The sequence below is a fragment of the Anguilla anguilla genome, chromosome 12 (genome assembly GCF_013347855.1).
Source record: "Anguilla anguilla isolate fAngAng1 chromosome 12, fAngAng1.pri, whole genome shotgun sequence".
NCBI lineage: Eukaryota > Metazoa > Chordata > Actinopteri > Anguilliformes > Anguillidae > Anguilla > Anguilla anguilla.
The window spans coordinates 23,089,567-23,111,717 of record NC_049212.1 but is presented as its reverse complement, the minus strand read 5'-3'; the positions used below and the strand labels follow the sequence as shown (position 1 = coordinate 23,111,717).

Genomic DNA, 22,151 nt, shown 5'->3' with positions numbered 1-22,151 from the left:
GGTCTTCATTCTCCATGATTGCTGCAATTAGGGCTAGTTACAATGTAAGGATAATCAGAATAACATTAAAACATCATATTCTGTAGTGTCATTGCTGATGAAAATACCTATGATTTCGTCTTCACTTAGAGTTGAAAGCTTCCAATTTAAATTAGGTGAATCTTCTCTTCTAGTTAACCAAATGAATGGAAAAACAAAATCTCCAATCTCTTACAAAATCCCTTATCTTTCTCCTTTTTGTATTTTTTATTCAATATTTCAATAAGACTGTTGTTCGTTTTGGGATAATTGTACTGTTAACAAAGATGCTTTGCCCTAGGATTGGGCTTAAGTTAGGGGGAAAAACTCAAATTCATCCATGTCTGGCACCTTGTTAAAAATTATTCAGGAGTTCCTTCTTTTATTTTAATTGGAAAGTCCTATTCAAACAAGGTGCTTTCCATGATTGGAGCACTTAAAAGCCAATGAGGGCTTTTCAACTCATAGTCCCTTTTTCACTTTCAAATGACATTTGCAAGGTACTGGGTGAAATAATTACTTCTGTACTGAGCGCACCACAAAATCCAAAGACCAATGAAGGACAGCAGGAAGAAAAGAACAGCTTACTTGCTGTTGCCGAAATTAACAGCCTGGTCACTCAAGATCTCAAACATGATGGGCCGATCTCCCATGCAGTACTTCCTCAACAGTTCCATACAGTAGTGCATTGCTCCACGGGAGGGCTTGTTGTCATGGAAAAGATCACCCCCCAGTAGAATAAAATCCACCTGTCAGGTAAAAAGGGTATAGCTTATTTTAATTTACCATAATATTCTGTAATTCACTTTCTATGGTCTAGATGTCAAACTCAGCATCAGGTGCCTGAAAGAAATCTCAAATTTAGTCAATATGAATAAATAAAAATATAAGAAAAAACAATCATAGAAAAAATATCCACCTTGTTACACCAAAATGTTTACATAACTTCAATCCATAAAACCAGTGAGTAAGGTCAAATGAATGGTACTAAAGATGCCACCCATTAAATTAAGCCACATGTGATTCTGCCATATCAAGTCACTCTATTTTTGTATTTATTCTTTTTTATTTTTGCTTTAGTCTGGCCTTTGCTCTGTCAGACCCCATACATTGCTAGTACACACAGCAAATTCCCAAAGTGCAACTACAAAGCAAAACATGAGCTCCTGGTTCAGTAAAACTTCCTGTCATTATTCTATATCTGCATGAAATTACATTATTTAAATTTTACTTTTGGCTTGGATGTTGCCCTTACTTTGTTCTCTTTGGCATGTTTGAGAATTTCTTCAAATGTCACAAAGGTGTCTTTCCCTCTGATCGCATCCTTCTCTAGGTACCCCAGGTGAATATCCGTAGCAATGAGAATCTTAAAGGTGTCTTCATCATCCCTGAAGAAAAACACAAATGCAACAAGTCAAATGCATTCGAATATTTAAAATTTTGAAAATAGTGTAAGGTTTTTATGATTGTTTTAAAACTCACATAGCGTTCTCTGATGTCATTGTGATGTCAAGGTGTCAAAATAAATAAGGTCTCAAATCCCAGGAATCCTTGTGTGGGAATGGAAATTATGTAGTTATGAAACAATACATATAAAAAATTTAAATAAAAGTATGCACTGTTATTATACATTGTTTGTCCTCTATACAGGGAGTTCTCAGTATAATAGCATATGCTGGTTTTTGATATAGTCAATCTCCTGAAAAACGTTGAAAACACGTTTAAGCATTTCAAAATATTTTTCCTTAAAATTATTTAATCACAAAGTAGGCTTGTTGTGATTGCCTTTAAATTGAACTTTCGTTTTCTACAAATAGTTTAGTATCTATGACTAGGTGTCAACAGCAGTTAGGACCCCACTATTTCTCTTCTCAATCAATTAAAACATTTAGCCTGTTTCTAAGGTAAGCATTTGCCATATACCACATTACTGCAAAGAGCACCATTAGATTTTGAGTGTGAATTTTGGCCGTTCTTAATGGTATACCTGATCATTTCTGATATAATTTGGCTTTAACAGTAAATCTTTCAATAGAGAATAAACGTGTCCAATTAATATCAATGAACATATCATTATAATTCAGAGGTTTAAATTATGGTTTGGTAGACATCATACACAGTGGGTCCCGAGAACCCATAATTAGCAGCCAGCTCTATGCGACAATTATCGCAGGTTTTATAACATTAATACAGTTAGAAATCTAACTATAAATATGCATGTTACCCTGAAACCCATTACTTAATACAGAATAATGCTAATGAATGGAACGTTACCTATAACCTTACTGTAAAATGTACAGACATGAGATGCAAATGCAGGTCGCAAAACTAAAAGAGACCAAACTTACTTTGCTAGGTAATGTTAGCTGACTTTCTTTTTCAGTTAGCTTGGTCAGGATGTCGTCTTAGTTGAAACTAATGCAACACCAGTCTCATTGGAGATGAACAGCACACACTACCCTGTAATGGACACAACTTCAGCAACGTTATTTTGAGTAGCAAAGCATTGCGTTGGGTCCCTTATTATTTTTACCTTTTCCTGCAAATGCTTTATAAGAACACACGTGAATTCGAACTTCCACGGAAGTGGAAGGCCCTACATAACCAACGGGAAATGTAGTTTAAATAGTTTCAAAGCCCTGTTCAAATGCACCAATACTTTATACTATAAAACTACACTTCCCATACACTCCCTGTCAAAAAGTAAAACGAAACAGATGACGTAAAATTAACCCGTGTTTCCATTTGGTGAGGTAGCTGCCGAGCAAAGTAGCTAGTGTTTTGGTCTGATAACTATATAATAATGCCTAGCTAGTTTTGTGTGCTTTAACTGAGGAATGCTGTATCTAAAGAACATGATGTGCAGCTGATTCATTGATGTCTATTTCTGACAACGTTCCTGATAACGGAAGCTAATTAACGTAGCTAGGTATGAGTAAACAACGATTCGCCCATATAGCACAATGGCTAGGGTAATACCGGGCACCAAACAGGTCTGAAATAAAACATGAAAATTCAGCAGAAATCGTAAAATCGCTTACTGCTGTGCATTCAGCTACTTGATGAGCCCAGAGCAGGCGGCAGCGACAGAATGGTTACTGCTAACGTGTGATGTTGTATGTATTAGCATGTTGCGTGTTTTTACATTCACAATGCCATGTTATTTCCACAACATAAGCTACCTAGAATGATTGCAAATTAAGCGTAATGATTGTTATGTTACATAAGTGATCGTCTACGTGCGTTTATGTAGTGCTGGTTGGGATAGCTAGCTAATGAATTATGTTCTATGCTAATGATCCAACTTGTGTGATGCTTTAGAAATTGACAAGGGAGGGTTGGGCTCAGGACGATGGAGTTTCCCGAGGACTTTAATCAGCTGGAGTTTCTTGAGACACATCAGCACCTTATACCAGTAGGAACACAGAGCCTCTGGCCGGAAGATGATGATGAAGATGACGATGAAGAGGAAAGGGAGGGTTCCCGCAGTGAGGAGTGGTACCAGCAACAGGAAAAAATGCTGGAGAATAGGCCGGGAGAATTGCTGCTATGGGCCTCTGAGAGGAACAGAGTAAGTTAGGCACACTTGTAAACGTAGGATGGTACATGTAGTTATTCACATTTATTAAATAATAACAGTAATATGCGTATTGATGTATAGTATGAACACTGACATGCATTTGATTTTAAAAAGCATGCTAATTATACATTCACTAATTATACATGCTTCACCTCAACTATCAATAGAAATATGTGTCCTGTTGGTATGGTGCCACATCTCAATGCCAGGTTTGTCTGAACTGTATTGCAAATGTAAGTCATTTACATATGACACTTATCTTTGCTCAAACAGCTGCAGCAGAAGGCCAGTGTTAGGTTTTGTTTGCATTATTTTGGATCCAGAGAATTCAGTGTACTCCTCCATGCCTCAGATCCAGCTGAGGCTAAGTTGCACAATTGATAAAACATGACTGTACTGGCACAAAGAATAAGTAGGAAAATGATATAACATGAAAAAGCTTCACGTTTCATAATAGGTGTTGTGGAAGCAGGCTGCTCTGTCAAATCTCTATCAACCTCAGCCATTGCATCTTCTGAGTCCATTGCTTATTTATTTATTTGCCAGGCAACTCATTTTTTAAGCGATCTTTATTGGTTTTTCCTCATCACTTCAGCTGGTCACCGTTAAGCGACTGCTGTCAGCTGATCCATTGCTTGTGCACAGCCGGGATGAGGACAGGTACACCCCCCTGCACCGTGCAGCGTACAGTGGTCATCTTGAAGTGGTGCGGACCCTGGTTCACCATGGTGCAGACCTCCACGCCCGTACAGTGGACGGGTGGACTCCACTGCACAGTGCCTGCCGGTGGAACAACGTCGCTGTGGCCTCCTACCTCATCCAACAAGGGGCGCAGGTCAACGCCCAGACGAATGGTCTGCTCACCCCGCTACACCTAGCAGCGGGCAACACTGGTGCCAAGCAGACACTGGAACTCCTCCTGACGCAGCGCCATATACAGGCAGGACTGAAGAGCAGCAGTGGCGAAACTGCCTTTGAAATTGCACGCAGGACTAGTGCACATTACCACCTGTTTGAGATTGTGGAGCCTTGCAATAACCTGTTACCTCAAAGCTGAGTAACAGAGGGCAGGCCTGTGACGGCCTGCCGGAGATTGGGACAGTCTTCTCAAGACAAATTACGGAAATAATTTTAAAATACTGTCCCGTGTACTTAAACTGCTACACACCAAACACAATCATTTTTTCAGTTGTGTATTTACCTATATTTCAGAGCCAGAACAACCAGTGTTGCCTAATAAAATCAAGATTAGCAAGTACAGAAAAGACAGTCGAGTAAACTCTGTCTTAAGTAATTCTCTCTTAAGTGTGACACGAGTGCTGTCTCTAATTTAAAGCTGTCTCTATAAAGACTGTCTAGTCTTTAACCAAACTACTAATGAAATGCTATATTCTGGAAAGCAGCTAGATAAATAGGGATGAATGTGTGATTTGATGTGTGCGGTGACTTGCTGCCTCTCCCTACCTAGAAAATGTTCAAATGCGTATTAATCACATTTGTTCAATTGTTCTCTATTTTTATTTTCCAAAGACATATAACACAATGAAAATGACAAATGTATTCTATTCGATTGAAAAATACAAGCAATATGAGGTAGTGGTATATAAACTAAGTATACAATGTCTTTCTTCACAGTATCATATTTATGCAATTACATTTTATTGTTAAAGTATAACTGGAAAAATGACTGGCCTATAAATAATAAATTGCGATGTCATTGTGAACATGGTTTCCAGCTTTGTTTAAAGTTTGTGATAGTCTCTCTGACTCCTTTTTACGTTCATGAAACAAGCAGCTTCGACTCACTGTGAGGCGGGCTTCTCGTGTTAGGAGCACAATGACATATTTCTTGCTTCTTTGGCTGGCTAATTTGCCTTGTCTTCTTTTCAAATACTTTCATAGCTGAATGTCAGACTGAAACAAAAGTCATGCTCAGTCAAACCGGCTTTGTCAGAACAATTGTGATGTTATCAGTGTCTTTAGTGCTGGGCTGTTTTCATGTGTAGAAGCAATAACCTCTCTCATTGGCTCTCAACTGGAAAAAAAATTACAACATTCACCCTCATGCAAATTACTGCCATTTTGTTGCAATCTACTTTCAAGCATCTACATTTCAAATAAACATTTATATTGAGAATATCGATTCTGGCCTGTTGAAACTAAAGTAAGTTAGATTCTTAGGTTGCCGTTAAACCATTTCTAACGTCTACGATCTATATCAGTTCGAGTGCAATTTGAGTAGCTGTTGCGTAAGGCCATCTATGGCTTGCCTATGTTTCCTCGTATTGAATAAGCCACAACCGACAAACAAATTAACCGTGAACAGTGAATGAATTAAATTTGAGTTGGCACAGAGTCTTTCCCAGTCCACTTGTGACAGAATCCTGTGAGGTACTGGCAATTGGCAGCGGACTTTAATGAAAGAGTTTTGTTAGGGATGTTAAACATGAAACAATGTCGTGATTCTGTCAAGAGTAAATACACTTGTCATTTTGACATCTTCTTTCAAGCACAGCAAGCAGGTCGCACTTGTCCTTATCAAACCTCAATTAAGCTACACCTGCATTAGACTATATATACAGAGATGGTAACAAAGGCTTCATCTGGCATACTGTGTCAGTCTTAACACTGCTAATTTGCTTGCTCAGTACTTGTGTAGCCTATAATCATCACTACTTAAGCTAACAATATAGTAAAAATATGTTTTTTGCTCATGATAACAATTTCAGCTTACCAAATAAGACTCCTATTGAAAAGGTCTTTGAAATGAATAAGTAAACCTGTCTATCTATTTTGCGGTCATTTTATTGAGCAGAAATAATCGCTCAACTTCAGCTTTGAAGTTTGATTTTAAAAATGTGTCTACATTCGGTGGCAAAAAAGTTGCCTTTTTTGTTTGATTTCTTTTGGAGATAGCTGCAGGCCTCTATTTCAGCCTTTTTAAGTCCATTTATGTAACAACCTCTGATTAACCTCTGATGAGAATCCCATCAATGCTTGAAATGCCCCATTGTCATTTTACTAGGCATTCTTCTTCTGCATGAAATTGAGTACATGTGGATCTACTATTCACAGTAAAGATTTTTTTTTTTTTGACCAAGTATATTGCAATACTTTACGTTGCTCAGCAGCATGCATTTAAACTGGAGAGCTAAAAATTTCTAAACCATAATAAACATATATAAACAAATTGCACGTACAGATGGGATGGAGCAGACAGCACTAGGACTATAACTCACAAACTGCTGGTTCCTTCCGGACCTTCTAATTTACTGCCCCAGCCACCCCTAAATATTCTGCTAAAAGGGGTATGATGCTAATACTACCACGACTGTTACAATACTGGTGATTATGGTGCTAAATATTAGGAATGTATCATTTTGTTATCTTGCACTCCACCACCAGAAAAAACTGAGTCACTAATGTATAAGCTATACTAACTCAAAATGAAAGATGCAAGCCTTATTTCTCACTTACTGACAATCAGTTTTCACATGTAGCTGTTCACTCTATAGCTGAGCGTCAAATCTGAGGGTGGTTATTTGTCACAGAACACTGTGGTCGGAAACAAACCTGGGGTTTCTCTGCTGTCATTTCCCAAAACACTGGAAATGTGATGTGCTTTGATTAATGCTTTTGTCATAAGTATATCTCTCTTTCTCTCTCAATGTGAAATGTCAGTTTCAGTATACTTCACTGAATGACAAAATCAATTTTTCGAACCATGTACATATAACATAAAAACAATATATTATCACACAATTCAACAAAAGAGCAATTATCTAAGAAAGATACCGTTGGTAAGAAATTATACAGAATTAGAAAGCTATGCTAGACAGAATAAGGCAAATAAATATACTGGGTATAAACAATAGAAGAATAAGAAGAAGATGAAGACAGGAGGGTTTCTAATACTAGCTGTCATTTACAGAATTGTAGAAGCTTAGAACAAAATAAAAAAAATAAAAGTATTAATCAGGATGCACAGCCCCACATTAGCAATCCCTGGCCAGAGACAGTCTCTATGTGAATGTTGATAAGGCTCCACTGGGTACCATGCACATTGTCAATCCCAGCATGCCAGGGCTGTGAGGTGATTCCACGGTGCTGTAAATGACATGGAGGCAGGTGCCGGGTCATTTCTCATTGGCTCCTGTTTTGCTATGGTGGAGTAATCTTCCAGCTCTTCCACATCTGCTGATCTTTTGAAGCCATTCAGGATGGCTTACATCTCCACCATGCATCAGAGGGCTCTCTCAAAGCCTACAGGGCTGATCACCCCACATTGTGTGGCATTGCTGCTCTGACAGCAGGCCTGCCAGGAAGGTCATCGAGTAGCCTAGTGATCCAGTAGTGATAACCTGATTGTCAAACAATCCACGATGAAAATGGTAAAATGTAATTGGTAGAGCTACAATGAATGACAAATCATTGAACAGTTTAAACAAATCACACTCTTTTGATATCCACAATAAAACGCAATTATTGGTTAAAACTGTTAAAACAGTGAGTTACTGTCCATATAGTAGCTAGCCCCTTTTACTTCAGGAAACCGTATACTCTCCTGCCACCACCAGTAGTCCATCCCACTCCTCACATAAGTTAACAGACAAGACGGCAAGGTACTGTAAATGAAGCATCTTTATTTCTCATGGCAATTCAAGCCAAGATATAAACTATCAGAAGGGCCCTCAGACCATTTTATATTATCAGACGTGAGGTTATGGTGTGGAAGATTTTACCCGCTTTACTGCTGGCTTTAACGCTAACACAACTGTTTATTTGACGTACGCTAGCTTAAGTCATTCTAAACTTACAAGAAGCCACAGAACAGAAATAGGCTATAATGCCATTAGCACCTCCAACAACAAAACAGCACACTTAGATGTGATGGTATTAAATGTTGACTACGGCGAGTTTTTTATACTCTCTTTTCTCTTTTTTTAAACATGCTGTTTGAGGTATTAACAAAGAGCCCTTTTAGCCGTAACCCGAGTTCTTGAGTCGCCACGTCAGGCAAGCATGTATGTACCACCGACATCACTGCCGTCTGCTTTTATTTCACGTTTCGTTTGCAGCAGATACATATTTACACGTGAAGTGGGCGTCAAAATCTGACTTGCGTGTTGAATAGGCATATCTCTGGAGCGCACTTATCGTAAAGCCAAATACGGATATAAAATGGGTTTGTTGGCAAAGTGTCACTCAGAATTTATTGAAGTAGGCTAGTTGGATTTCAATGTACTGAAAGCAGCACTGAATATACGTGAGTTTGCGGACATTTCGTTGTGAAGAAATTAACATGTTTCATGGAAATTATCCCTATCGCCTGGGAGACTGAGACGCAGAAAACTTCTAATACCAACAAGCATCAAGGTCCGTGGCACACAAACGATGTCATTGAATTGTAATGAAGACTTCGATCCCGCAGATTTTTCTCGCCGCTTTCGCCTGCATTCTTTTGACCCTCATTCTGTGCTTTCTAAACCTTCCGCAACCGATAAAAAGTTTTAATGAACATACAGGTAGAGAAGATTACAGAGTTACCATTCTTGTTTGGTGGCTGCCATTTGGGAATTACCAGAGGATGCCAGACTGTGCCGCTAGTTATGGAATCCATGGGTGCACAGTAACTACTGATCACGACGCTTACTCACAAGCCGACGGTGTAATCATTCATCACAGGGAGGTCGTGGGCAATCTCAGCGGGCTACCACGCAGCCCTCGGCCACAGAGGCAGAAGTGGATATGGATGAACTTCGAGTCACCCAGCCACACCTCAGGCTTGGAGGAGTTGGAAGGAATCTTTAACTGGACCATGTCTTACAAGGTGGGGTCTGACATTTTCATGCCATATGGATACCTGCGAGCCCGGAAAGCCTCAAGGTCCTCCCCTGTGCTCTTGCCACACAAAAAAAGGCTGGTGGCCTGGGTCATCAGCAACTGGAATGAGGACCATGCCCGTGTGATCCTTTACTGGAGGCTGAGGAGGTATCTTCCTATTGACGTGTATGGCCGTAATGCCAGACAGCTGGTGAACAACAGCATGGTGCAGACTGTTTCACAGTACAAGTTCTACCTGGCCTTTGAGAACTCACAGCACCCGGACTATATCACAGAGAAACTGTGGCGGAACGCTTTGGGGTCCAGTGCTGTGCCAGTGGTCCTGGGGCCCCCACGGAGCAACTATGAGAGGTTTCTCCCCCCGGATGCTTTCATCCATGTGGATGACTTCCATAGTCCCAAGATGTTAGCTGCATATCTGAGGTTCCTGGCCAAAACCCCCCAGTTATACAGACGTTACTTCAACTGGAAAAGGGACTACGCGGTCCATGTCACCTCCTTCTGGAATGAACACTACTGCGCTGCCTGTAAAGCGGTGTTGGCTGGCAGGTACCAGACTAAAGTGGTGTCTGATCTCACCTTATGGTATGAAAGCTGAGTTTATGGTTGTCACAATTTGTATGATTTATTGTCGGTATGTGAAGTAAAATAAGTTGAATTTATTGCAATATCTGCAGGAAAATTATATTTTAAACTGAGGATAACGGTTGACTCAGTGCTTTTTATACGCACAGCAAATTCAGTTTAGCTGATATTGACATGAATGTAAGTGCACTTATTAAATTCAGTCACAGCACCTGCAAACACACTTGTATCATCTGGTCTAAGTCCCGTGGTGGTTTACCTGTTGTAAATTATATTGGTTTATTGGTTTCATTGGTTCATGACAAAATTATATTGTGTCAATGTGAGCAGAATACTTAGATGTGTAATCTATTTGACTTGCTGGCTGGCTGACTGAATCACAGGGCTATAGACTGTAGTATTTGAATGCTGCAATGTTTATTTGTGTTGTAATGTCTCTGAAAATGGCTCTTAAATGTTCATCCACATTTATGGTGAAAAATAGATAGCCTACTTTTTGTAAAAATGGCTACACAGTTGTCCGTTCACTTAGGTAAGTAGATGTAAACTACACCTCTCCACCCACCCACTGTTCATGAGTAGGGCTTTCTTTTTGGTTCTTTGGCTGTGCTGATCCAACATTCCTGACCTTATAGGTAAAATCACTCAACACTGCAGTCTCACAAAAGGAGGTTTATGGTTTATGAACAGTATTAAGTTAAGGAAATGTGCAATATGACTTGGCTCTTTGTTCTATATCTTGGTCCTAACACATTGCCCTATTGAGGCCAGTAAGCCAAAAAGATGCAATAACAAGGAGCACATTTTCTAAGTGTGATGCTGCATTGGGGGTTGTTTGTGGAAAGAGGTGCACATGAATAACTACTGGTCTCTGCCCTCTTCCTGCTATTTGTGCAGAGCCAGCCCACACACCTTTAGTTGATATTGCGTTATGACTTTTAGTGTGCAGGTTGAAAGAGGATACATGGGAGGATACCAGACCTGGGTCAAATACGTATTTGTATTGGATTCAAATACTTTTCTACGCTTTACTGATCTTGTCTGGTTTATTAGAACCAATGAAATACTCTCAAAAAGTGCAAACCCCACCTTTTGGTCATATTGGTAAGCTCAATTACACCAGGCAAGATCAATAGAGCACAGAAAAGTATTTTAATCTAAAACAAATACGTATTTGACCCAGGTCTGGTCAATACACAGATACCCACCCCCCCACCCCAACTGTTGCAGCCAATCCTTGAATGTTTGCTGTTGTTTCCAGTGGTTTGCATCGTCTTATATTTCTACTTTTTGGCAGGCCCTCTTTTTAGTTTTAGCAGAACATGGTTACTGTGGGGTGGGAAATTACAGCACAGGGACATAAGATAACTCAAAAACAGCCTGAGCATGGTTCCTTGTGAATATTAGTTTTATTTAGAAATGCCTCAGTATGACTCAGCAATGAACTGAAAGCTATTAAAACACTTGCTTCTTTTAAAAGACTGCCCACAGAAGTATTTCGTAACCAAGTGGATTTCGCCATGTGTTCGTGAAAGAATAATGTATATCTAATCTATCCACTTATCAAGCCGGAATAAGTAATATTTAACTTAATTTTTAAGGGCAAGGCCTTTGAAAAGCCACAGTGATAATGGGCAGTGACTGTGGTTGGTGTGAACATTGAGAGCAGGCAGGAACTGGAGGGACTGTGCTACATGTAGAGGTTGTGAATTACGTGATCCACAGTAAAGAGGTTCCAGTTCCAGGTGCTTTTTAAGGAAACTGTGTGTGTGCGTGCGTGCGTGTGTGTGTGTGTGTTCTACAGTCTTTGTTGAATTATTTCATCATTTTCTATAAAATTACGGTCTAGGAAAAAAGTGAGTTTCTTTAAAATGTAATATCTCATGAGAATGTGATCAAGAGTGGTGCTGTGGGAAAATGCCTGTCCCTAAAAATGACCATTAAGATGACAAAAAGTAAATATATAGCATTTTGACATGTTATCCTCATAGGATACCTTACACTTGTTGTAATGCAAAAGCAGCCAGTGAACTAGGGGAATAATTCACTGTGCCTTGAACTTGCTTTACTAACTTTACCTAAAAATGTTCTGAGCCTGTTATTAGTGATGAACAAGTTTGACAATTTTGTTTATACCATCTGTCAGGAGAGGATTTGTTTTTTACGTATTAATGATGGATGTACTAAAAGTATATGCTCTGTTAAAAATTGGTATCATATCAAATAGGTCAAGTTCAATCATTTTGATTATAGTAAGGAGGTCAGACATCCACCACTTTATTTGAACTGGCATGATGTACATATATATATATATACTCACTGGCCACTTTACTAGGTACACCTTGCTAGTACCGGGTGGTCCTTTGCTGCTGTAGCCCATCTGCTTCAAGGTTTGACATGTTGTGCGTTCACAGATGCTCTTCTGCATACCTCGGTTGTAACGAGTGGTTATTTGAGTTACTGTTGCATTTCTCTCAGCTCAAACCAGTCTGGCCGTTCTCCTCTGACCCCTGCCATCAAAAGGCATTTTCGCCCAGAGAACTGCCGCTCGCTGGATATTTTCTCTTTTTCAGACCATTCTCTGTAAACCCTAGAGATGGTTGTGCGTGAAAATCCCAGTAGATCAGCAGTTTCTGAAAAACTCAAACAAGCACATCTGGCATCAACAACCATGCCATGTTCAAAGTCACTTAAATCATCTTTCTTCCCCATTCTGATGCTTGGTTTGAACTTCAGCAGATTGTCCTGACCATGTCGACACATGCCTAAATCATTGAGTTGCTGCCATGTGATTGGCTGATTGGATATTTGCGTTAACGAGCAGTTGAACAGGTATACCTAATAAAGTGGCCGGTGAGTATATATATATATATATATATATATGCATATATGTTTAAGATTCTTTTAAAAAATTTCAAGTGATTTTGGCTCAGATTCATGGAGTGGATATAGCCTTTGAGAAAAGTTGAAAATGGAACTTTTATAAATGGATGATGTGTAAAAATGTTAGCAGTTAGAAAATAATGTCATGGAGAAGTGAAGGTACAACCAATACTGTAATGTAATGACATCCACCTCTGCAGCTGTACTGTAAGCCATAGATCACCTGTAAATATGTATTCTTGTGTTAGTCAGAAGGAACAAGAGCAAGTCTGTGGCACTGCTCTGAGCACACATATCAACTTGGCAGCTGTTGAACATCCTTGTAGGTTTTGTAAGACTGTTTTATAAAATGATTTCCTGAAGTAACAGGCCCACAAGGAGTACCTGCCCATACCATATTTGAATCACAGAAACTCAAAGATCAATTGGTGTTCCTATTCATTTGACCCTTGATTTTAACAAATGGGATAATTCACTTAGGGACACAAATTTTGAGTTATTTACTAGCCAACTAGCCTATTAGCCACTTAGCTATTTATTTAGTTGCACATGCCACTCTGTTTATCATGAGCCCCTTTTGTTTGGCCAAGTATGAATGCAAACAAAGCAGAAAAGATTTATGATTGATTTAATGAATTTAATGATGCAATTATTTATTGATTGATTTCATTATTTATTTTCAGTTTGAAATGCATATGTATTTATTGGATTTGACAGGTCTTATCCTATGTTTCTCTCTGTATTACTTTTTATCTTATGGAGGCAGGGGTTCATAGAAACCAAACAGGGTTGTAATAATCCAAATGGGAAAAAGATGGTTTTAGATGTGATAAAACCCAAACTTATTGTATGTTTGCTTGAATGAAAACTCAAAATGTCTAACAGGTAAAGTCAAAAAAGGGTTAATTACCAAAGGAAAAAATGGGTGTCATTTTATCTTTCCCGGCACTCTTTTTCCAGGTGTTCTCAGGCTTTTTTCAGTAGGGTTAAGTGCACTTACTGAATTGATTGACTGGTGGAAAAGCATATGATGGTCTTACTCTTGTGTAAGGCACATGATTGGGGTGCAGTCTGTGTCATGGCCTTATTTTTTGGGGACTTATTAAAAGCTAATAAATCATAATATGTTAAATTACATAATACATAGAAAATAATAAGTAAATGAACATCAAAAGAAGAGTGCTCTCCAATATTGTTGTTCTGCACAAACAATAAATCTTAAATCTACTTGCCTTTTTGTGGTCTAGTTTTGTCTGTTTGGGATGTTAATGTAGAATTCATCATTTTAAGTACTCAGGAATATGGCATTAAACAGCTTGGCACAGCACTGAGTCACTGGTGTCATTTACTCTTGCATGATCATACATACATACATGCATACACAGATACACACACGCACATATACACACACACATTCGCCTGCACCTTTTATTTGAAATTTAATCACTCTCGAGGGGCGCTCATTCCACACAAGGCAGCAACTGTCAGGAAAGGTAAAGAAAGATAAAGGAAGTGTATTTTGGTGTAACCTGGTGGGTAATTGCAATGCTGTCTGTTAACCGTGGGTCAAATTAGCTCAAATTAGCATCCTTTCAGTGGAGCTTCCCAAGTTACACTGTCCAGTGTGTGTTTTCTTTTTTGATACTCATATTTGTTCTATCTTCATACTACATTCATTTCAATGGTGTTTTCCACACCTCAGCTGATGCCACATGTATATCCTTATGCTGTGCAGGTGTTGAGCTCAGTTAAATTTCTGTCACATCACTTTTATATTTTTTCTCTTCAACAGTAATAAATGTTCTTGGACCAACCCTTGGATGTGCTTTGAATTATGCAGTTCTGGTAAATACTTACAAAGGTCCCGCCATTATGATATGCAAACTAGAAAGGAGGAGTTTGTTTTGGTGGCTTTATTCGGCCGTTTGTTCTGCTAAATGTACCTGCCAAAGAGGCAGTGAGCTGCTTTCCCACTATGCATGCTTGCCCCTGCACCCTGGCCTCTTGCAATGCTAGAATTCAGGTGAGGAATGTGACTATCCACTGAGAACAGTCTGGCCTATAATTGTCCTGTGGTCTTACAACAGCCCCTACTCACCCTTTTCCACTAAATTTATTTTCTGTGAATTACATGCGACGTGAGCTATATTTCATAATATCACTCTGTATCCTGGTATCTGCCCACGTCAAACAAAAATCTGAACTCCATTTGTTGTTCCCCAACTAGGCCCCATGCCACTTTACCTCCATTTTTTCCTTTTCTTTTTTGTCTGGTGAAACTGGGGGTAGGCCTATCCCAGTTACCCTCGATTTCTGAGTAATTCAGCAGGTTAAATTCAGGTAATGGAAACAAGCAGTGGAAAATGGCTAATAACAACCTTGGAAGTTAACTCAATTTCCTTCTGCATAACTCCACACTTATACACAAAGCTAATCAATCTTACATTAGGCAGAGTTGGGACATAATTGCAGAAAAATTAAAATAATAGCAAGTAAATCCCTATTATAATGCAAAGGAACATGAATAACTAACATTATGTGTAATTCTTAATCAAGATATAAGCAAAAATTATTTTATAATTAATCAAGTTGCTATTCTGAAGAGATCTTGGAAAGTTTTACTAAAATACTGAACATTTTCAAAATATTAAACAATAAACAATTCAAAACCTAAACAGTAGTCACTTTAAAGCAGGATTCCATGCTTTTTACACACTCAGAAAAAAAAGCCAAAATGTAGCAAAGATTCACTGCATTCTGTGAACACTTTTTTTAAAGATTACAACTAGCTTGCACGTATTACTGCAGCCAAATTGCTCTTATTGTTGCATTATATTGGGCCATAACATCATACAGATGTTTGTATTTTATAAATACTTGCACTTATACTATTTCTAATACTGCTCCAATTCCTGTTATATCTGTCAAATGAAATAAAGAATGACAGCTGCTTCTTTCTGTTAAATGATTGTTATTATTGTGAGGCATATTAGCCTATGTGGCAAAAACTAATTTTGATCAGAACATCAAAGCATTTTTAAAAACGTATTTCATTCTGCTAATCCTGCTGTTTCATCGTGCTTCTTTTATAAAATTATGGAACAAGAAACATTTATAGCACAAAAAAGACACATTTTATTATTTTTTATCAGACCGCAAGAGAAATAGTGTAAAGCAGAGATTTTGAAATGTCCATCATTCTGTGGATCTGTGTTAGATGAGAGTAATTACATAATGTCTGAAACCGCAAATTAAATGAAGCTACATGGTAATTTCTTGCTTTGTTTTAATTAACTTAGCAAGAACACACAGTGCTTGCTTCACATTATAGTTGATTAAAATGTATGTATATGTTGCCTTGACATGTGTGTACGTGTGTGCGTGAGAGAGAGAGAGAGAGAGAGAGAGAGAGTTTGTGTGTGTCCCTCAGCCCTATTATTTATTTATATTACTACTGTGTAACAGACATCCTGAGTGTGAAACTTCTTGAAAACGTGTTACTAAGTTTACTAGTTTGGTAGTAGTAGGAAAGGAAGCAGAGAGATCCTCAGCAAGATGGATCCCACCACTAAGGGGCAGCACAGTATAAAACGTCTGACGGCAATAGGAACTTTCTGTATGATCAGTCATACCAGCCCTCCCAATGTAATTACCTCGTCAGCTGTGATCAGTCAGTGTGATCTTAATAAGATAACTTCCATTCCTTGGGTTCTACAACTATACAGTGATACAGAGATATGCACAATATATGTCAAATGAGCTCATTGTCACACTACAGTAACCCTGGTTGCTTTAGGACCATGCAGGAATGATCTCTTCATTCTTTTCAAGACTACCCATTTTAGTGCTTATTTTAGAGTGAAGACTAAAGGATATAGTTAAAACCCAGTCACATAAGCATTTTTCCTGTCTTTCAAAACACTTTTTTTTCTGTGAATGTAATATTATCAAAGAACTGAATTACGGGGCTGCTGGGTAGCGAGCACAATGGTCTCAGATGGAATCTGACCTGTGCCAGTGCCAAGGGATTGGGATATGGGAAGGATACAGTCAGTAGCGATATATAGCCTGTATATAGCCCATAGCTAGCACTCACTGTGCACACATATGAATGGGTCTCCTTCGCCTTTGCTGTGCGTGTGCGGCGTGCAGCTGCTGTGTGAAAAGAAGTTGTTTTGGAGAAGAATTGCAACTTACCTTCTCCTTTGCCTCTCCCGAGCCAGCAGCAAGGGATGTATATGAGCATGTTTGCACACAGTTTGCGAATTGGAGATGCCAAAAAATATATAACTCTATTATGTACTGTCTATTACAAGTCAAATCTGTATACAGTGGTGGACCAGTAGGTTCAGGGCCTCTCCTGAACAAAAATACTTCTCAAGACAAACATTTAAAAAATAAATGGAGCAATAATTACATGGCATGACAAGGTATAATAAAAAACTGCATCCAGTAGCTGCCGTAGTGTCCCCTCCCTTAAGGGACCCTCCACTCGATTGCATCTCTTATCAGTGGTAGAATGAGCCTCCCACTGCAATCAGACAGCAGAGTCACTGCTTATCTTCTGCCACAGACTGAAAACACACCTATTTAAACTACACCATGCACCATCTAATGATGAACTCTCAATATTTTATATGGATTTAACTATTCGTACCTATGATAAATATAAAACCATAGAGCTATATCAACTATAGTTTCTAATTTCTTAGATCTTGCAACAATGAACTTAGCTGTGAGATTATTCATTGACTACTACTATCCTTTGCGGCCCTGATGACTTGGTGTTATTTGTTGCCAAAATCTGCATGTGTGCAGTCGCTCAAAATAAGAGTATCTGCTAAATTCCTAAATGCAAATGTAAAGAAACAATAACACTGATAGCTGTCACTCACATAAAAGATTTCTATGGTCATTTGACATGAAAGCAAATCTCAGATAAACCCTACAACACACTTAAAGACTTTAAGGACATATGCAGGATTGCGGATTTCTGCATCATTTTCAAGTATGAAGTAATTATCCAATGTAGTTTTAGAATATTACTTTATGTAATAATGAGTAAAATGGAGAAACATTGGTAAGACAAAAGGCTATTTCGGCTGCAGCTGCTAAAGCTAAACTGATATGGGTCAGAGTATTCCACATGAAGAATGGATTGTTCAGATATGTGTTGGTATTCTATTTTCTGATGTATTAATTGTGATAAAGGAGGTCACAATTTAAATAAATGGCATACATGCTGTAAATGTGCTGTTGTTTTTGGATAAAACCCTCTACACTGCTGCCTGAAGAAGTTACACTGGTCAAAGTGCATGCTGTATCACTCACTGGTATGGAACGAGGTTTTCACTGTAAATAGTTTTTTGAAGTAGGCATGCAAGTGATGCCGTTTAAAATGTAGTATGCTGTTACATTTTACATGACTTGAACATTGGCATCTCAGTATCTGTACCTATTCTGGATCCCCTGCTACCCTGGAACCAAGAGGACATTTTAAAACCATATTATGTGTTTCCCCCTCCCTTCTGTTTTGCTTCATTATTTATGTAGAAAGCTTCCCTTGCTGTGGCGCCAGGTGTAATGGTCCCACTGGATTAAGCTACTTGTGAATAAAGGCCCATGGTACTACTGGAACAGGACCTATTAGAAAGTGATGGGTGTCTCCTCATTACAAAACAAAAAAAGTAAGTCTCTCTTCATCCCAAAACAAAAAATGTGAATCCTGCCTTGTCTGAGTGATGTCTGGAATGCCTAGGAGTCGAATCACAGAGTTGCAGATAGGCTTGCATGCCTATTGGTCAGAAATAGTATATCATTGTTTTACATATCCTACCAACCTCCTTCATATATATGAATGAAAATGAAGTTTATGCCCTGAATTCTAAATAGTTGTTGTTAATATGAGATATAAAGGTTTAATTAATGTCCAGAATGATCATATGTGTTTTATTTAGGTGATATTTTCAGATAGCATTCTCTCTGTAAATTATAAAGATATCAAACTATCTATGGTTACTATTGCATGGACATTTTTGTTCAGCCTCAGAACTTTCACATTTTACTGGCATTTAATATGTAGAAAGTATCATTATCCTTATTAAATTCCTTCATGGTAAAATCTTCAGTTCTGTTATAATCTGTTTTGATGTACTATATATTTAGTTTATTTTTGGGATTAGTTTTTTTGTTTGTTTGTTTTTTTGTTTTTTGGTGTGTCTATATTCCCCTTTTTTTCCCTACTCGAAGTAGTACCCGGCCCTCCAGGACCATGAGTAGTTCTGCTTTGGCCCTATTTACATGCATCTTTTAAAACTGTCAAACAGAGTTTGAGATCCAAATGACTAAATAGGAGTAATGACTATGTGTATGTGATTAGCTTGATCAATTTCCCACCTTATTATTTAACATTTCTATGAAATGACCGATTTATTTTGGCATGCACCATTTTTGTTTGAGAGGGGTGTATTCCTCTGGGCCAATGAGACAGTTTAGAGTCAATTGTCCAAAGTTTCAAGATTCTAATAATGTGCCCGCTGCTTATCTTTGAAGATAAACGATCAAGTGTGTTTTTAAATTACCTGTACCTAGGTTCATTGATATTTTGATGATTATGTGTTCTATGATTTCTATGTAATTACTACAATGAAAAATCTGATTTCTTTTTTTTACTGTCTGAAATGCACTCAACATTAAAAATATTGGCAGTACTCTTCATGCTTGAAGCTGAAGTATAAAAATCTATATTCTAACCACAACATAACTGCTAGGCTTCAAGTTTGAAAACCAGTAAAGACTTGAATGCACAAGTATATAGCTTAAAAAATGACTCTTACAAGGTAATTGTTTTTCCTACTTCCTACTTAATCGGATTCGGCAATCTTAAGTGATGCAGCAATTTTCTGCTGAAAATGTGTGTTCAATAAATTTCTCTTCAAGAAGATGGATAATCAATTTAACTGCCAAGTAACAGGAGTGGCACTTCACGGACCCCATCCTCCATTAGAGAACATAGGACCAGGAACTGTAGCTAGGTCTCTGTCTTTGATTGGCAAAATGTAATAAAAATGCTGTTCCTTATGTAAATATGAAGCTGAAAACAAACAAAATGTAAGAACTGCCAGGAACTGACATGTATAAAAATGGTATATCTGAATCACACAGTGTATTCTGAGGAGAATGTTCCCCTTTTGTGTTGACTGAAAACAATGGATTCCTTTTAGTGGTTAGATGGCACTGCCTTTTAATGGTGTTCAGCTAATCTCCAGGCTTTATTGCAGCGCACTTCACATGCAGCAGAATGGAACAGTAGTTAAGTCATTCGACCTTCAACTGAGACACTGAGTTGAAATTCATTTGCACTTAACATATTGCTATTGGGAGAAGCTAATCACACACTGCCTTTCTGAAAGTTGTACCAGTTCAGAATTTAGTTGATTATACGAAACATCTGAATAACTTGACCTGTCAGGATCTGAGCTGTCGAACATACAGAGATGTGTACTTTCAGTCTGAACCTGAGATATTCATCCTTTGCTCCTTGCAGCGGCAAGAAGTCTTGCTCTGGAGGCAATTACGAAGGCTCATTACCAAAAAGTCTTCCAAGATTATGACCCTGTTGTGAAAGGAAGTAAGTGAGCATGACCTTTGAACCCTGTTTTGCCCTTCGCTGTCCACCCACGCCTCACCCTCTCACCCCCACTCCTGTCAAAAGAGGAAATAAACCTGTCAAACACACTTGAAAGGGTACTTTCCATTTCACTCCAGTCATATTCCCTAGAAAATAGCTTCCACCAGTAATGATTTGTCATATGAATACATACTCATTGTTTGGTGTAGGAAATGCTGTTGGCTCTGCATGTGCACTTGAGAGTGAGTGTGCACTTGTGTTGTCAAGCACCATTTGTTACTACTGAAGATTTGATGTTTATCCTGCTTATGCTTCACATGGCCCAGTACAAATAAACATGGCACTTATAGTAATGCTTGTTTAATCCCAAAACAGCAATAGATGGATGCATTTGTGTTCAAGCAACCCAGCCAAGGTTTTTCTGAAAAAATGTAGTTGTGTGTACAGGCAGAATAAAAGGTGTGACACTCCCTCATTGGAAAATTCATTAGTTGGCTACCATTTAAAAAGGTATTAATCCCAGAATGGAAAACATGGTTTGAATTGCTTTGCTAATTGCACACATTTAGCATTCAAAAGCCGACATCCTTTTCTTTGACTGTTTTCTCATGTTCATGCAATGATGCTCATCACTACCTCTGTTGTTCATTTGAGAAGGTGTGTGGATGTGCTTGATCTCCAAAACATGTCAGCTGTTGCTTCCTATCACACTGCAGTCCACAAGTCAGGCTTGCGCAGGCATGAGTCACAGGAAGATTTGATGTGCCGCTCGACAGTACAAACCGCGAGTGCCTGGGCAACCAGTGGGCGGGAAACCACCATCCTGACTGATACTAGATAGAGCCAATTTTGCATCACCCTGTGAGGCTACCAGCCAGTCAACACTGGCATGTTACGCATTCAGTACCGTACCATAGAGTGCCCCCACCCCCATGCACTAGAGCAGTGCCTTAACAGGATGAGCCACCTAGCAATCCCAGCATGCCCATTTTTATAAAAGGAATAAATGTATTGCTCTGTCAGTATGTTTATTTTCCTGTCAGCCCTTACCATGAGATAAATGGTGATTAAAAAATATGCCTATGGACTATGATGGTGCAAATGTTGAGGTTGAGAGTAGGTTGTGACAGGAATTTGATGATTAACAGGAGAGTGCTGTAATAGGAAAACATGTGAGACATTATGTACACAATTGCAAAACAGCTTGTTTAACAAGTGGATGGGTTTAGTCACTCCGAGGGGGGTGCAGGGGCAGGACAACATCACTCACTCACTCGTCAGCTGCTATACATTATTCTCTACTGAGTCAGAAAGAAAACAACGACATTATCAGTGCTCTCTTGATAAATTAAAGGTGGTTTTCCAGGATGCTACGGCAGGAAGTGCTATAAAAGCACGGTAATGTGTTTTGCCACATGAGTTGCGCATGCATTGAACAATCCCTCTAAGCCCACTATGTGTCTGCATTGAATCCATGTACCCCATAAACCTGGGGGTCTTTGAAGCTGATGAGAGCTGCCTTTTATCTTTGCCCCAGTTCTTCCAATTACAAGTTGATTAACAGTCTCACAAAAATGCAGACGTCTGACATAAACCGTCCTATTCCTTTTA

At 38.7% G+C, this 22,151-nt stretch overlaps 3 protein-coding genes across 3 annotated transcripts in view; 2 read left to right on the top strand and 1 right to left on the bottom strand.

The window, feature by feature from the left end:
- Positions 1–2,595, bottom strand: part of mre11a (MRE11 homolog A, double strand break repair nuclease) — a 43,923-nt gene extending 41,328 nt beyond the window's left edge. The window contains exons 1-4 of the mRNA XM_035385266.1: positions 2,367–2,595; positions 1,501–1,568; positions 1,274–1,406; positions 607–767 (exon numbers count right to left, since the gene is read on the bottom strand). Of these exons, the coding sequence (XP_035241157.1) occupies positions 607–767; positions 1,274–1,406; positions 1,501–1,520 (314 nt within the window). The 5' untranslated portion in view covers positions 1,521–1,568; positions 2,367–2,595. The remainder of the gene's footprint in view (positions 1–606; positions 768–1,273; positions 1,407–1,500; positions 1,569–2,366) is intronic.
- A 144-nt stretch (positions 2,596–2,739) lies between these two features.
- ankrd49 (ankyrin repeat domain 49) lies at positions 2,740–5,327 on the top strand. Its single transcript, XM_035385267.1, has 3 exons — positions 2,740–2,947; positions 3,340–3,589; positions 4,194–5,327. The coding sequence occupies exons 2-3, from the start codon at positions 3,371–3,373 to the stop codon at positions 4,653–4,655; spliced, it is 681 nt and encodes a 226-aa protein (XP_035241158.1). The 5' UTR covers positions 2,740–2,947; positions 3,340–3,370; the 3' UTR covers positions 4,656–5,327.
- Positions 5,328–8,638: 3,311 nt separating this feature from the next.
- LOC118210074 (alpha-(1,3)-fucosyltransferase 4-like) lies at positions 8,639–11,020 on the top strand. Its single transcript, XM_035385924.1, has one exon. The coding sequence runs from the start codon at positions 9,009–9,011 to the stop codon at positions 10,038–10,040; it is 1,032 nt and encodes a 343-aa protein (XP_035241815.1). The 5' UTR covers positions 8,639–9,008; the 3' UTR covers positions 10,041–11,020.
- The last annotated feature ends 11,131 nt before the right edge of the window (positions 11,021–22,151 follow it).